At 41.5% G+C, this 17,557-nt stretch overlaps 1 protein-coding gene across 1 annotated transcript in view; it reads left to right on the top strand.

Annotated features, from left to right (window-relative positions):
- The window catches only part of LOC306704376 (transmembrane protein 163a-like), a gene marked incomplete at its 5' end in the record, with an annotated part of 56,179 nt that extends 40,475 nt beyond the window's left edge, over positions 1 to 15,704 (top strand). Inside the window, 6 exons of the mRNA XM_079170696.1 lie at positions 2,595 to 2,638; positions 4,740 to 4,831; positions 6,765 to 6,861; positions 12,579 to 12,690; positions 14,568 to 14,709; positions 15,565 to 15,704. Coding sequence (XP_079026822.1) covers positions 2,595 to 2,638; positions 4,740 to 4,831; positions 6,765 to 6,861; positions 12,579 to 12,690; positions 14,568 to 14,709; positions 15,565 to 15,625 — 548 coding nt within the window. The 3' untranslated portion in view covers positions 15,626 to 15,704. The remainder of the gene's footprint in view (positions 1 to 2,594; positions 2,639 to 4,739; positions 4,832 to 6,764; positions 6,862 to 12,578; positions 12,691 to 14,567; positions 14,710 to 15,564) is intronic.
- Between the last annotated feature and the right edge of the window lie 1,853 nt (positions 15,705 to 17,557).

The following is a 17,557-nucleotide window of genomic DNA, read 5'->3' as shown; positions in this document are numbered from 1 at the left end:
TGGCTCCCGGAGCAGCACATGAAGAACCTGAAGAGTCTTTTTATTTTTTTGATATGCCAGACCTGGTGACCCACAATATTCAAGAGTCAAGCACTGACGTCTAGCATTTGTCACTGAGATTCCAGCATTACATGCACACTAGGAGACGTATCATGAAACTCATATTTGGTTTTAGGATGTCTTTTAAAATGTGCTCCTCAAATCATTATTCATTCTAAATGTCACACTAAAGGACTTATTGTCTGGCCCTGTGACGTCCATCGGCATATGAGACATATCTCCAATCATATCGGAGCCATTTTGAAAAGAGGAGAACTTTAACTGATGAACCGATCTCAAGCAGACAGTTCACCTCTGTGCCTGTAGTCTAATAAAGATGATTCATTCTTCATGAATAAAACATGGCTTTAGAGATTGTATATACCTAACAATTAAGCGATTGATCGAGAAAATAATGGGCAGATTAATCGATAATGAAAATAATCGGTAGCTGCAGCCGTATACACAGCACTGACATCTGTCGCAAGTTATCATACTTCTTCAGGGAGATAAGTTAATAAAATAAAAGGAACTAATGTGAAACTACCAACAAGTGCAGATTCTTTACAGTCGCACGGTGCATTCATGGTATTGATAGACATTTTGAATATGCCGCTTAGCAGCCGGTGATTTCCGCTCTCAGACTCATTTTATTGATCAGCTAAGAAGCAACTTTATTTGATGCCGCTCAAAGTGACAGAAGGTCAGTGAAGAAGGGAGTCTCTAAACGTTCCGGCTGCCCTGTATTTGGTTCTTGAACTCATCGTAGAAGCACTCACTCACTCAGTTTGTCTCCGTCTTTGGACTCTCCAGACGGGTCGGAAGGCCTGGTGGAGCTTCCGGAAGAGTCAGCTCACCCGGTGTGAGAGAGAGAGAGTTTGTTCATGTGAATGAAAGAGAAAGAGAGACTCTGGGTGACAGTCTCCAAGACGGAACGAGACAGAGGGATAGCATATGTGAGCGTGTGCGGGGCAGTCATGTGTTACGCACCCAGCCTGACTAGTACCATCTGCCTCGTATCAGGGGTCGATCTGGGACTGCCCTCTCCCCTTTCTTCTCTCTCTTTAATGTAACTCTTTCTGTCACATTAGTGGTACTGTAAGCATCAAACAAAAGGAAGAGTAGCTTTTGTCCAGATATTTATTAGCTGCTGGCAAAAATGCAATGTCACTCGTTTTTTGCGAGGCAGGAGAGCTCCAGCAAGAACGAATAAAAGACAAAGGCCAGCAGTCAAAAAGACTCTGAGGTAGGGAGGAAGGGAAAGGAAGGACAGAAGGAGGTACGTGTCAAAGGAAATCAGAATCTGAGAGTCTCAGGGAAAAAGAGAGGAGGGGCTACGAAGACAAGGAATGGAGAGGGGAGGAAGCGAGGAAGAAGATGAAAGCTCTGTAGTTCAAACCAAGTCCCAGCTTGGCCTCAAATATCCTGTTACCATGGTGATTTAACTGCCGATGCGCTATCCCCACGAGACTCTGTCCTGGAAACACAGGAGGGTGTAGAGGGGAGAAAGAGAGAGAGAGCAACACAAGGACAGGCAGAAGGGCAACAAAAAAAAAAGAAAAGAGGCACAGGTGTGCTAGACAAGAACTGCACTGAGTGTACAATACCCGCTTTCCTGTTCAGGAAACAGTTGTGCATCTAGACGGTTTTAAATGGAGCCTCCAAAAGGTGTATTGCTCTCAGCTCATTTAAAGTATTTCAGCTCATCGTTTTGGTTTTACACACCTTGCTTTCAACAAAAAGAAACCTCTAATAAACTCACTTGTAGCACGGAACAGCAGAGGAACAAGATTAGCAGCTAACAGGCAACACAGTGGAGCATTTACCTGCGAAAGAAAGGGAGTTGGTGGGGACCAAACTAGAGCTAAACAGTGAATGGATGTTGGACTTACATTTGTCAGCTGGTCAGAAACAATGCTCCAAATGGATACTAATGTTTCTCCGTACCTGTTGGATGGGTAAATAAGTAACTGTTTGTGTGGTATACATTAGAAATTTATTTTGTTGTTTGAACATTGATGAATGAAGAGGAAGGGTTTTTCATTGTATTTCACCTGCAAAGTATCTCACCAATCGTCTTTTATGGACTATTTACTGTATATAAAATACCCTGAGAGTACTGCTTTCTAGGCATATAGCGGTACATGAGGTGAACCGCCGATATGAATTATCCACCAACAAAAAGAAGTGATCGCACGTTAGACAAATGTACACCTCAAAATATCTATGCCCTGTTTAGTATACACAATGGTACTGTGTTGATATCATTATGATGTATTTTTTATATATTGTCATGCATCCTAATGGAGCAATACAGGAACCGACACTTATAACCCTGTAATGTTTCGTCATGTAATTCTTTTACTTTTCACATTATTTTCTGCGCATAAGACACATCATGTTTATTATACATGTTATGCATTTTATGCAGTTAATATTGTATTAGTAGCAAACTGAGTACTGAAATAGAAACTAATCAATTGGTACTAACTTCTCTCTCTCTCCCTCTCTCTCTCTCTCTCTCTCCCTCTCTCTCTCTCTCTCTCTCTCCACAGCTGTATCATTCATGAGACACAGCTCGTCATCCTTTGGATTTGGCGTAAGTTCCACCTCCCTTCTCTCCCCCCATTTGCATTGATCAATTAGTCATAACTGTGGTTGCTGTGATTTATAAATGAATCCCGTTTCCAACGTGTTATTGGTCCCTTTGTTTCCAAGGTAACAGGGCAGAGAAGCTCAGGTTGAATGTCAAAAGGCCTTTTGTGACTGCTAAACATGTGTGCTGGCTTTCCCCAAAATATATCTCCATGAGTGTAAGAGAAGTGAAAATTAAATCCTACACACCCGAGGCCAGTGAGGAAAAATGTGATTAGCATGATGCGATTAGAATACTATTAACCATAATCTGCAGCGCTAGCTATCTTTTTATTAAAGATTAGATTTTAATTAGCAAGGGCTTGGCTATCTATGACCGTTTTAATAAAGTAGCAAGAAGACAACAAGTTGATAAACCCAACGTAAAGGGGCTAGAGCACAGCAGCTTTAGCTGCTATGATGTTAAAGGTCTAGCCTTTACAGGTACATTGTGTAACTACAAAATTAAATGCTAATGCTCATCATATTTCATGAGCTTAAGGACGGAGAAGACTTTCCTTAGCGTCCTTTGAAAGAGGATAACTGACTAATGCAGCACAAAGTCACTTTAACAATGTTTATCGCCTTGATTTCCCTGTGGCAATAAAACATCGACAGTCTTTCGGTCACGCAGAACATTTTAAAGCAGTTGCTGTATGTTCCACACCATATCAAAGCATTCATTAGATCTTTAGAACCACTGACACGTCTTAATTGATACACAGACTTAAGTGCCCTTAAGATCAAGTGCCTCTTTATTAGTTTTGTTCAAGTTAACATATTATCCAAAGGAAAATGTGTCACATTTTATGTGGATGTCCAATCAGTATTGATGGTAAATGTAGTCAGTTGAAGCAATAATTTCCTTGATGCCTTCTATATTGACTGAGGAAGCTGATTTCCCCTGCTTGTAGAGCTGTGCTGGCATTGCCTTCATGTACCATGATGCATTGCACGCGATGTTCTGATGCCCAGCGTCCCCACTGGCTACATCCTGATTGCACTGCATTTCTTTGGCTGTACACTCATCAATGGCATCCTCTGCTCTCTTATTTTGGGATGCTGGAAACGTAACTAGATGCCACAGAGGAAAACAGAGGAAACTTTAAACAGGTTTCGGAAATTCTGTTCTTAAGCCGCATCTCGAGGACGCCCCATAGGCATAGAGACTAGAAATCCAAGCTAGGATTGCAGGCTGTAGTTCTCCCTTGCCCCCAGCTAACTCACTGTGACGTCAAGTAATGGCGCCCAGGTGTGCCTGAAACGACCACCGGTGTATTGTGTGATTGAATGAATACAACCCGCAATTGGCCAACCTCCGTCTATACCAATGGGCTGTAAGGCGTCGTAAAACACACTTCATTCAAACTCAAAAAACAAGAGGCGATGTAGAGGCGAAGTTGTCGTATAGGACGTCACACTATCTTGCCAAAAACTAAATTAAACTCACCAAGCTCTCTGCCCGCTAAGCAGCGGCTGCAGCGTCAAGGTACAGCAGTGTGTCTACTGGTAGTACCGTTAGCGGTTAGCGGTTAGCCAAACATACCGTCCAAAACAATAAAGTGAGCCGCAGTTGAGAGGCGCAAAGCGGTGTTTGCATTGGTAGTTCCGCAAACTGTCATCCCCTCACTGTTCTATGTAATATAATATACAGTGTTCTGCAGCAGAATGTGAGATTGGCAGTAGGCAGAAATGGAGGTGCACATTCACGAACGAACCCACGACCGATCGCTTGATCCCCCTGGCGGAAACAACAACAGGTTTTGCTTCAGGAGAACTCAGCTCTCTGCTTCAATTGACTACATTTACCATCAGCACTGATTGGACATCAACGTAAAACTTTTCCGATTGAGTGCACTTTTAAAGTAACACTATAATTGTTTCAGTATTATGTACCACTACCATATTATTTTGGGAGCTAATATTTAAGCTGCTTTTTGCAACATGCTTTTTGTCATTACAAATATGCAGCTATTGTAACAAATTAGATGAAACTACTGCAATAAATTGGAACTTAAGACATGTTCCTGTCTTCCTTTGTCTGTGGGTTTCTGTTTCTGCTGTAGTTTGATGCCACGTTGGACGTCCTGTCATCTTTCATCGTCCTCTGGCGCTACAGCAATGCAGCAGCTGTGCACTCTGCACACAGAGAGTATCTGTGAGTACCAAACAGCGTGCTGAGTTCAATTAATGTTCGCCGAATGTATGTGGTGTGATGCAATGTGGGTTTCTCTTCTCCACCTGCAGTAAAGCAAGAGAGCTGCTGAATTTATTTATGTATCTGCAGTATTTATCCATCTATCTGTCTTTCCATTTCATTTTCTTATGTCTACGAACACCCACTGATCTTGATTTATTTTTTGCAAAGTTAATTCAACAACTAAATCTAGGTTTTGCAATTTTTTTTCTGTCAGAGATGGTATTTCTTTTCAGGATCGTGTGATATTTGAATGGTTGTTTTTTACAGCAGGGTGATTTGAAGATGAAGGTAGCATTAAGTTGATCTGAGTCCATCTCAGGCTACGCAGAGCCTTGTTCGTCTTACGACAGCACCTCTGCTCCGCTCAGAGCTGTCGCAGAGGATAGACGGCCGAGCTGCCACTCTACCATCCATTTAACACACACACACACACACACACACACACACACACACACACACACACACACCTGGAAGTGCCAAATCAATACAACTGCAAAGAAAAAATATTTGTCTTCACTTATTATTATGTACCTAATATGTTACACACAAAAACCACAAAACACGTGTGCATACTGTACATGTATATACCGCAAAAGCCAAAGTTTATATCCACATCTTATTTGCTGTAAACAGACATAAACTAAAGTTTGACAAATGTTCTTTGTTCTTACACTTGTAGAGTAAGGCAGGACTTTAAACTAAACTTTAAACCGGTAATACATCAAAAAAATAAGAATGTAGGACTGAGACGGAATGAGATTCTCAGGTTACAGTGTGTCCAACTGAAAGAATAGATAAAGGGTCACGACAAAATATACATTTTGAATTAGGTCGAGGCAAATGGATGGAGACTGTCTTGGATGGAGAATGTATTTGGGCTACATCTGTATTTAGCAGCTAGGTTTATTTTGCCTTGCCAAGCCAGTCGTGTTGATGCACCAGTTTCTTGTTAATGCATATTTTACCACATTTAATAGCTGGAACTCAAGTAAAGCAATTTTGTGTGAAATAAAATGTGTCTTAAAATATAGCACTTTTGTTCAAGCAATGCAGAGGTGTTAATCTTATTCCATTGCATCCAGAGCTATTGAGTGTGCATGTGCATGCATCCTGTAGCCCCTCCCCTCCAAAAAAAAAACAACCCCACATTGAACAAACATCACAAATTGCCTCCCCCTAAGCGCTCCGACTGAAGTCGGCAACTTGTTTATTCTGGTAGCACACACAGTGCCCCAAATACATGGTGAACAGTCTTCTGACATCTCCCAAACACTGAGAATTTTTTTTTCTTACATTAGATGTATTATCACTCAAATCAGACATAAAGAGGCCTTTCAGTATTATGACAGTTTGTGTTGTAACATCATCCATCATGCACCGAGCCAGACACTGAGCCATGTGGCTAATTCTACCCGTAGCCTGTGAAATTAACTTTAATATTCAGTATAACTGAAGGGAATTGACGCAACACGACACTGCCATATCGCTCTTTTTTAAAGGGCTGGCTGTAATTCGAGCCAGTGAACACCAGCTTTAACGGCTGAATTTGTTTTGTATTTGTTGGACTGTTCCTTTAATATTCCACAATGGTTGGTAAAACCATTTCCTAGTTTGCCAGACTGAAAGCCACCGCCAGCATTACTCATACCAGTTTATGTCTGGATACTGTGAACATTTGCTCTGGACTTGACTGCAGCAGGAAAAAGACAAACGATCCTCATGCAAATGAAAAAGGGGGAGAGAGACTAGAAGTTGATTACATTGTGACTGATCTGGAGTCGGCTCTTTTAGGTTATTGCTTTGGCTCAACTACTACCCAACTTTGTTGGAAAGAAACCACGCAAGCCGAAGCTCCTAAAACTTTGCTCTCTGTCTGATTTTCTGTCTGCAGGGCGTGTGTGGTCCTTGGGGTTGTGTTCATTCTCTCCTCCATGTGCATCGTTGGAAAGGCCATCCATGATCTGGCAACCAGGGTGCCCCCGGAAGTGGTAAGACCCCTTTTTAATGCTCTTCCTGAGCCAAAGTAGACCTCAGTCGTACTACTCGCGACAAGTAAACTGAATTGAATGTGTAACATTTGTAGAAATGCCCCTTTAAAGCATTCAATTAAAATGTTTAAACTGAATATCAGACTGGAAGTCATGAGTGTTAAAAAAGGGGAATGATTCATGTTTATAATATTGATTTCTTACGGCGCTGGATTGCAGGGGGCAATGTTTTTCGTATTTTGCGGTTCTGATCAGGGCAACGCTTATTTATTTATGAAGTGCTGCTTAATTCAAGGTTAAAACCTGCCGTGACAGTTTGAATCTTAGCTTGGGCCTTGTGATTTTCTACAGTGTGTTGTGAAAAAAAGAGACACAGCTCATTAGCGGCTCCTAGCTATTCCCCCAATGACATAAACAACCTGCTTATGGGAAAAGTGGCAAACGCAGGCGCACGTGTGAGAGTTTATTGGGCACGAATCACCCCACATACACATTATGTGCCACACGCACACAAAACATAGCATGAGTAATGAAAATCTACAATAGCCTTGAGTTCCATATGCGCTCGATTTCAGTCAACACACACACACAGTACGTGTACACACACATCACTCATTGTTGTGAGTGAGGTATCTTTTTATAGCCTTCTGCTGTAGCTAACATCAGAGTTTTACTCTCCCTCCACCTGACTGTTGTTTCTTTTCCCTCGTCGACACGCACACGCGCACACGCACACACACACACTTTCTTTTTAATGTCAACACTTCACTCCCCTCCCCACCTCTCTCTCTCTCTCTCTCTCTCTCTCTCTCTCTCTCTTTCTCTCTCTCTCTCTCTCTCTCTTTCTCTCTCTCTCTTTCTCTCTCCCTTTCTCTCTCTTTCTCTCTCTCTCTCTTTCTCTCTCTCTCTCTCTCTTTCTCTCGCTCTCTCTCTCTGGAGGTGTTAAGACTATGAATAAGATCCCCCGAAATAGTCTTGTCTCTCTGTTGCCGGGGCACTGCCCAACCCTTCTATCGTCACGCTGTTTTCCAGGTCTGTGCTTTGAAACCCTCTTGTTTTGGTTTGTAAATGATTTAACCTTTGCCATCTGTCCTTTGAGAGATTTATACACTCCAAAAAAGTCCTCATCCCTTTTTAAAATTCCAAGCCTCCTACTTTCAAAGCTCTAAATTGCGTTAAAAGCAAACGCGTTAAAAACATTCAGTTCCTCATAAATCATTTGCAAAGCAGATTTTTGTTGGTCTTTTTCTTCCTTGTCTTCTCTGGTGTATATTTCTTGCCGTATTGCTACCAACTGCTGATCGGTGAAAGTCATTGGAATGTCGAATGTGTGCTCGTACATGTGCTGTGCATCCTTGCGCGTGTGCAGGAGACACAAACAAAACTTGTACCCGCGTACAAAAACATTGCTCCGTAGCGCAGCTACTGGCCAAAACTCCATAGGGGTACCCTTTAAAAATGTAGACCTGTTTGCTTGCTTGTAATGCAAATATTGGTTATCTGTGAATGTATTTTAAGTTCTGACGTTCTAGTCACTATGCCATGATGACATAGCAAATGTGTATTTCTGACTGTTTTTAATGAGAGCTGTATAATATCCACCGAAAGTCATTTCAAGCAGTTTTTACATAGAAAGCAAAGCAAATGTTCGCCTCGCATTATTTGCGCAGGTCAGTTTGACTGTACAGATGATAGAGCTATAAGCTATCTTTGCACAGTTTCTCTCCTTTTCCCTCTTCTTCCTGTTTGTTTATGAAGCAGTCAAAACAATGTTACCTCAACGGGACGCATTCACATCGCTTTCCATCTGGAAACACCTGGATAGTGAATTTCCTAAATTTTAAAAGCTAGGTAGCAACTCACACATACAGTATATACATTTTGACAATAAATGAAACAAAGTGAGACACAACAACAACGATAATGAGGACAAAACATGAAGACAGAGTGTCTGCATTCATGTGGATATAATGAGCTATATCTGAGAGGATAAACATGCAGAGTTCCGATGGTAGAATATAAACATATCCGTTCCAGACAAACCAACTGTCTGTCCTTTTTGATATTTTAAGTGCATGTTTGATGGTGGAAAGAATGAGTCATTGAGGCCCCTTTAACCACAAATCAAAAGCCGAGAGACTGAAGCTGGTGGAGAGGCAGGTTGAGGGGCAGCATCTATTCCGCGGCAGCGTCCGTTTGATGCTGCGCTGCCGTTATGTTGGGAGAAACTGGGGGTGTGAGGTCTCAGAGGAGCTTCCTGACACCAGCAAAAGCCTATTACCACTGTCTGTCTCTTTGACATCCTCTCTCTTTTCCTCACCATCCCGCTCCCTTTTTTTCTGCTCCATCTTCTCTTTAGATCTGATTGATTATCAAGAATAATCTGTATTTATTATGTAAAATACTTCCGCAAGCGACTGGGCCTTGTGAGATTTCGTAGATGCAGGAGTTTAAAGGATTCTTCTCATTCCCTGTCTCATTTATCCAGTCTCTCTCTCTCTCTCTCTCTCTCTCTACTTTCTTCCCTCACTATCGCATCTCTCCTCCCTCCATGTGCTTCGTCTCTTTCGTTGTTTCCCTTCCATCATTATGCCCGGACTCTTTCTCTAACCTCTCCCTACACGATCACCTAGTCTGTCTCCCTCCATTAACATGCCACGACAAATATCTTTCATCATTCATACGGCCTTCCTTTTCTTTTTGTATCCACCTTTGGGCTTTTTTTCCTTCTTTATTTCTGTGTGGCAGACACAGGCTTGTTCATTGAAGTCTCCATCAAACAGAAGTCAGAGGTGATTTATCACACCGTCAGTGATCTGTCCATGGGCTCTGTTTGTGCAGCGTGAGTGTGACCGAAAGAGCCAGATAGAGATTACGAAAAGGAGAATGAGAAATGGAAGAGGGAAATCTGTCTCTGGTTTCTGCTTCTGAGAGAGCTTCCTGTTCGTGTTTTAAAATAGATCAGCCAGAAGATTACAGTGCGAACGCTGTAAAATGTCTCCCACCTCGAAGCATCAGGCTTTAAAATCGCATCGAGCGGACAGAGGGCGAGGGGAAATCAGGAATCCCGATTCGCATCACGTCCTGGGTCACTGCTCTCATGGCGGGCCGTCTGTGTCTGGTGCCTGATTAAACTCAGAGAGCTGCGATTGGCTCTCCCTGGACGTGGGGAGTGCAACGCACACTGATGCAACAAATACATACAGTACATGCACTTGTTTTTCCACACTTTCTTCTCTGACCTTGGTCTCAGTAATCTAAATTAGGAATTGCCTGTAAAGAACTTAAAAGTGTCTGAAAACATGCAATTACACACAGAATGAGTGTACTGAACACAAGCAGCAGCCAGCCTATAAAGGATATGTATGTGTGTAAAGGTAATTCAAAATATAAAGCTACAATTTAGGCAGCGTTATGAAACAGTGAAGTCATTTAGCACGAGCTCCTCCTTATTCTGCCCCCATCTCATTCTAGTAAAAAGGGTTTAAGGGATTAACAAGTTATTAGCTGACCAGCTATCAAGAGCTCAAACTACAAACAAGTGCATGTTGGTTTACAAGACTAAGCAGCATATGTGTATGCATGGTGAAGCTTATTTCGGCAAGTGAAAATACACAACTAAACTCTCATTCTCCACATTCCTGGGCTTTTTAACGTTTCCCCGAATAACTTTTGTGCAGCGATGATAACTTTCAGAGATTTATTTTTTCCGTAATCAGCTACCAAATAAGACTTGAGATATTTTGAAATCAATTTACAGAACAGGTTTTACTCTATGATACTATGTATTATCTTAATTAAATTCAGATATACTTTAGTTGATGGTTCACCATTTACAATGTATGCCTCCAAGTGTTGTGTGACATCAGACAGCTGCAAACAAGAAGTGAAATCACTTCACTACGTAGTTCACTGTATCCTGTCAACCATTATATTTTAGTGTCCGAATGCGAGTGTGAAATGTATGCACAAACATATGCCCTCAAAATTCCCACAAACCAATGTAAAAGATGAGTGTACGTACACAGTATATGCACTTTCTCTTAACAATCCCACAATGCAATGTGTCATATCTTCCGTGGAAGTTATCATTTTTCACTCTACGGCTGTCATCGATGTCATCCTAATGCAGAGTTCATCTCACGATGACGACAAGTGATCATGACTCTTAAAGTGTCACACTAAATTAGCTGCACACTATAGAGCTTACTATTGAATATCTCAACGTTTCCTCATACAACTGTTCGTAAGATAACTTAAGAAAAGTAACTCTTGCGTTTTCCCACAAAAGCCAGCAACCAACACGCGCAAATTTCAGCTCGTTACATACCTTCTTTTCAAATTCTCACAGGACGGAGGGATGAAGGGGTATATAGCTATAGCTATGGATGGTGGATGAGACCAGCCTGAATATCTGCATATTATGTAGGCGCATTTGAACTTGTCATAGTAGGAAAAGCACATGTGTTACTAATAACGTTACATCCAGTAAGCCATGACAGTGGGACAGTGAGCCAGTATGAACCACAGCAGGTCCCTGAGGCAGCAAAATGTAATTGGTGAGGAGGGCCCACTCCCTTTGCACCCACACTAACCCACTTGCTGGCTGGATCAATGCTGGAATTACGCAAGGTCATCAAACTTCACGAACCAATAGAAAATGACAAGGTGTAATAAAAAATGAGATGTCTTATCAAGCACAGCCTCTGCCCACTCAGTCCTTACAAAGAGTCTGATCGGGCAAATTAAGTGAAAGCACCTGTGTGGGTGGACCACGAGTGTGTAGTGCCTTGAATAAATACTTACTATCATTAGGCCTGATGTTAGTAATTCATGTCTACAACTTTACCGTTCAGTCCGACAGATGGAAGCAATGTGACATATAAGGAGGGGACGTGAATAATATCAGGCTAAAAACAGCACTCGAGTAAGAACATGTTTTCAATTAAACATTACAAGAGAAGTTAACATATCCAGAAAAATAAAAGCTTTTTGGCAATGAAAGCTGAGTTCTATTTAGCTGCTGTCGTGGCTCAGCGTCACACTGTCACGGCTTAGTAAGGCACTTAAATAGAATAGAGAACGGAGCTGTTGTTAATGTTATTAGTGACGCCTGTGCTTTTTCCTACTATGAGTCAGTAAATATGTCCGCCATGAAAAAGGCCTATTACATCTGTTTGAGTGAACGATCGATCGCCACGTCCGGTTGTTTTGCGAGGCCAAATTCCATCCTAATACGTTACAGCCCTGACCAAAATCCCTGGTGAAGAAATGTGAAGTCTGACGAAAACAATAGAGTTCTTCTCTCATGTGCGTCTCATCGTCCCAGTTTCCCTCTTCTTTTTCTCTCCACCTTGTCTCCGTCTTTCTTCCCCCTGTTGGCCCAATTAGCTCTGATAGGGAGCCACTCCGGGGGCCAAGTGCAGGTTTTTGTGCTGAGTCTGTTTGACACTCAAAAACTCTCGACCCTCACATCACTTAAAGTCGAATGACCTTGGGTTGATGCACCAAGTGGAGTCTGTATATCTATTATTGATGGTTGAGCTGAGACGAGCTTTGTGGGTCATTCTGTCTGATTGATAACGTCGGCGCTTCTCGGTGTTTACCTTACGGACACTGTCTCTCTGTGTGTTTGTATGCTTTGCTTTATCGTTAAACACACACGGTTTTTACCACAACTTATTTATACACATATCCTCTTCCCTGTCTTTCCATAGGACGACTTCCTCTACAGCGTTGCTATAGTCAGCGGACTCACATGTGCTGTGCTGGCTGTGGCCAAGTACATGCTGGGAAGAGTGCTGACGAGCCGGGCACTCATCACTGACGGTATAGTGTACACACACACACACACACACACACACACACACACACAGTTAAAATAAATGCAAGATAAATACTGCCCTAAAAACAATTGAGTAAAAATTTTAATATTGTAAATTAGCATCACGGGTAAAATGACTTCTTATGCAGCAAAATGTCCCCTGTCAGAGCTATATTATTGTATATTATTATTGGACTATTATTACTGTTGCCTTTGCTTGTCTGAGGCATTTCAGAGTTTTAGCCAATAGATGGAGCTGATTTAATTATTTTATTCACTGTTGGGTATAGTTAAAAATACTTCACTCTTTAATTCCTCATTATAGTCCATAACGGTCAAATACATTTGCAAAAAATTTAAATAACTAATCATGAACTAATTGTAAAAGACCAGGGTAAATGTCATGGTTCTCTAACCCCAAACAGAAAACAAGTGTGACAACCAAAAGACTCCAAAGTGTGTGTGTGTGTGTGTGTGTGTGTGTGTGTGTGTGTGTGTGTGTGTGTGTGTGTGTGTGTGTGTGTGTGTGTGTGTGTGTGTGTGTGTGTGTGTGTGTGTGTGTGTGTGTGTGTGTGTGTGTGTGTGTGTGTGTGTTTCTGTGTGAGAGAAAGTTGCTCTCACAACTGGATTGAAAGAACTAATAGGTTATGACCCTGACTGGCTGCCCATAGACACATGTGCAGGGACAAAAGCACACAAACACACACACACACACACACACACACACACACACACACACACACACACAAAAACACGCTGCACACTGCTATCCCCAGGTCTCCGAACGTGCAGGGCATCAATCCAATAAACCTGAGGTTGCTGTTCTCAGAGACTGTATTTATTTCCCACAAGACTACACTTACTGCAGGCGAGACAATAACCCACTGTGCCAGCTTCCACACAAGGAGAAATGTAATTATCAAAAAACATCAGCTGCTATACAGGGTAACTGAAATACAATAGATTTAGTCAACAATTATGTAGCATTTATAGCCATTTGTGTTTCAAAGGAACTTCATGAAGTCCCTGCACTTGGCCAAGAAATATTCAGGGACATAACCCTCCATAAAACTACAACTTTTGTTGTTCATTTCTTACACTTCAACTTTTGTACAGTTTTAACAATTGAGATATAATATGTTAATTAGTGAGTTTTGAGGTTCTTAAAAGTTGTTACAGACAGAGCCAGGCTAGCTGTTCCCCCCTCTATCCAGTCTTTGGGCTATAAGCTAAGCTATCTTATTTACTGTAGCCTACAGGCACGAGCGTCACATCAATATTCTCATCCAACTCTCTGCAAGAAAGCGAATAAATATAAACTTTTCTATATCTTTTTAACACCAAAAGACCTCAGATAATCAAGATTGTTTGTTTATGTTCAAATTGAATAAATCCTCTGATAAGTGATTATCAGGGTTAGTGATGCATATTTAAAGGGACAATTCACCCCAAAATCAAAAATGCATGTTTTTCATCGTACCTGTAGTGCTGTGAGCAGTTTCATGTCGGAACTATTTTCTTACAACCGTAGTTGTTCCATGAAACTGCTCACAGCAAGGTCTGGATTCACTTGAGTCACCAGTTCATGATTTCTGGAATTGCTGTTTGGTTTTTCAAATACGTTTTTTTTGGCACTTTGAGCACCACAAGCCAAGTGCCACACAGTGTCATTATATTGGATAAAAGGCAGACATCTCAACAACTGATACCTCAAACTCCAAGCAACTACACCAACAATCCAGACCGATGAATCGCACCAGCACTACAGCAAGAAAGAGCAAAAAGATGTCCCTTTAAGTTTGGGCAACTGAAACTACTCCATTACTCATGCATACAATACATAAACACACATGACATTTTTCTCCATTTTTGTGTTTTTCAGGGTTTAATTCTCTGGTCGGTTCCATCATGGGATTTTCCATTCTGATCAGCGCCGAAGTCTTCAAGCACCATCCTGACGTCTGGTTTCTGGACGGAACCATCGGAGTTCTCATTGGACTCATCATTTTGGCATATGGCGTCAAGTAAGATACAAAACCAACAGTCTACATTCCTTTGACCTATTGATTTCAAATTCCTAAATCCATATCCCACTAATGCCAGACCCACATGTAAACTCGACAGCTGTGTGTGGCAGAGTGCCAAAACAGACGAGACACCACAGCACTCTGATTGGCGGTGGCTGCGAAGGATCGTGTGATCCAAACATTTCCAATTACTACAATTACTATTGTTAGGTCCAAAAGTTAATGTTAAAACATTTTGTCTGCGGTCAAAAACATGCTCTACTGCTTGCCACATTGACACAAAGTGAGGCTCGCACTGATGAGTTAAAGATCAGCTACACATTCATAAAAAGATTCATTTATAGAAGAATATGTGGATATTGAATTCAAGCATGTTTAAATAGCATTCAAATTGTGCTTCGAGGAAATTATCTTCAGCGAAAATAGTCTTCTCTCTCTCTCTCGGGGGAGGATTTTATCAGAGTAGGGTGGTTTATATTACATCATATATCCTTTATACTTTTCTATTATTTAACGGACAAACCAGTGTTTTTTCTTGCCAGATTTGCTCGCGTCTCACAAAAACAAAATAGATCAGACAGAAGGCAAAACTACCGCCGCAGATGGCGAGCCGGCCCGTCTGTGGGGCCAGCTGTGTCGCTCCAATGGCAAATGAAAGAGCGGGCGAGAAAGCAGGCAAATTAAAACTTTTCAATTCAGAACCGATGAGTCTCTTCTGATCGGACTTCATAGAGACCACCGATTAAACTATACAGAACAAATATCGTCCAATAACGATCGGAGGACGATCTCTTGGATCACCCTTTATTCCTGCACACTTACACACTTGTGTTTACATTTCTGCGCCCACAGACTCCTGATGGACATGGTGCCCCGCGTGAGACAGACGAGGAACTACGAACGCTTTGAGTGAGAGTGTGTGTTGAACGCACACACCCACGCACCTGGCTGCCTCCTGCCCTCCGCCCTCTTCTCTCTTGTCTTTCATACACACTTTGATACACATCTCACCGGCACATGCAGCACATACAGAAGCGACAACACACCCATGTTCTCATACGCACATATTTACACACGCTGTGCACTGTACATAGCGCAATCACACAATCAGACATAACACACATGCATGCACGCACAAACACAGATGTCGGAGAGACTTTGAGGGAAAAGGACGCGAATGAAGACCACATCCTGGAGAGAAAACACTTGAAGTTATGTTGTTTTTTTTCTTTTCTGCTCTTTTTCACTTTTTGTTCATGAAACCACCAGTTTAGAAATAAAAACCTAGAATAAGGAAAAAGCCAGAGAGCTGAGTCTCCGGTCTTCATGCAGGAGCTTTGGATTTGTTTGACTAAAATGGAGATACAATAGTTGCTGCTTATATGACACCATTTATTCACCTTATTACAGTTGTCCACACTGCAGGACTACAGTATATAAATGTGTCCTTATGGGTTCAGCTATTGTCACGTTGGAAATAATGAGGAGCAAAATCATTTTTACTTAAATGAGGCGTACACAAAAAACTCAGTGTGTTCCCCATGTGATTTTCATGACACAACTTATAATGAGCTCTTTACGGATTTATTAGTCTCCCTATTGTCTCCTAATTAAGAATACATATGACAAGATGAGCTGAGTGCTCCTCACTAATTTTATTGTTTTGATTTTATTCTATTTCTAGTTATTTTTAAGAACAGGCGATGCTTTTCCTAAATCAGGCAGAAAGTTCCTGTCAAAACCTCACCGGCCTCCTTTCTTTGAAGCGGCCGCTGTACATCCTAATTTGTCGCTGAGAGAGGAGGAGAGACGGTGGAAAGCGGAGGAAAGTGGACTTAAGTCAGACAGAATACGAGCAGCGCCGAGTCAGCAAACACGGCTTTGTCCAAGAGGTGAAAAGCATCAGCGAAACACGGCGACATCAGACTTCATCTAGAAACCCGTCAACTAAAAGCAAACAGCAGTAAAGAGCAGACGCTAAGGACAAACATTTGCCATAGGAAGGCTATAAACCTAAAGTGCACAAGTCGTATATACACATTGCATAGCCCACTGCACCGTGTGTAATGTATCCAAGCACAGATTAGCGTCCCTTCATCCGCTGGTGTTTATCGCTGACAGTTTAGCACAGTGGGTTATTAATAACTAAGAATTGATTTTAGGGTATTTGGTGCGTTTTGTCTTCACTGCTGTTGTTTCATCGCCATATATCGTGCGTATCTTTTGATTTGTTTACACACACAAACAGCTGGGTCAGTAGATTACTGTAATCCATTCAGCAGGTCTTCTAACAACTGAAGAGCGGTAATGAAATCCAAGTTTTTCAGGGTAAGATGGGAAAACATTTCTCAATATTTATATTGTATTTTTTTGTTGTAACACCTTGTCACTTTCAGATGATTAAAAGATGTAAAAGCACATAACTCTGCAGGAAAGTTTCTGGTACCCTAATATTTATAATTTTCTCTATGGAATTTTGTACTGAATCCAGTTTGGATATGTATTACTTTGTTAATATTATTTTATTCATATTTTCTCCCCCCCCCCCCCTCGTGTTGACTGCAAAGTTCCTGTGGAAAGTTGGATAACAAAAAAAGTTTAAAACCTAAGAAACAAAGCACAATGACAAAGATAAAGTAGCCAGTGGGAAAACCATTTTCATTGCATATCATTTATAGAGACGGGGATTTCTTTTCCCATCTGCTTACCTGCTAATTACTCATTCGTTCTGCATGTTACCATTGTTATCATCGATTAGTGTGTGCAACGAGACGAATGTAAATACAAACCACACAGTCTGTACAAATGTTTATTACACTGTTCGGGTCCATTAGTAGCAAAAAGT

This window comes from Pholis gunnellus, assembly GCF_910591455.1.
Source record: "Pholis gunnellus genome assembly, chromosome: 12".
NCBI lineage: Eukaryota > Metazoa > Chordata > Actinopteri > Perciformes > Pholidae > Pholis > Pholis gunnellus.
Note: the sequence above shows the minus strand (reverse complement) of the source record. Positions and strands in the feature narration are given on the sequence as shown.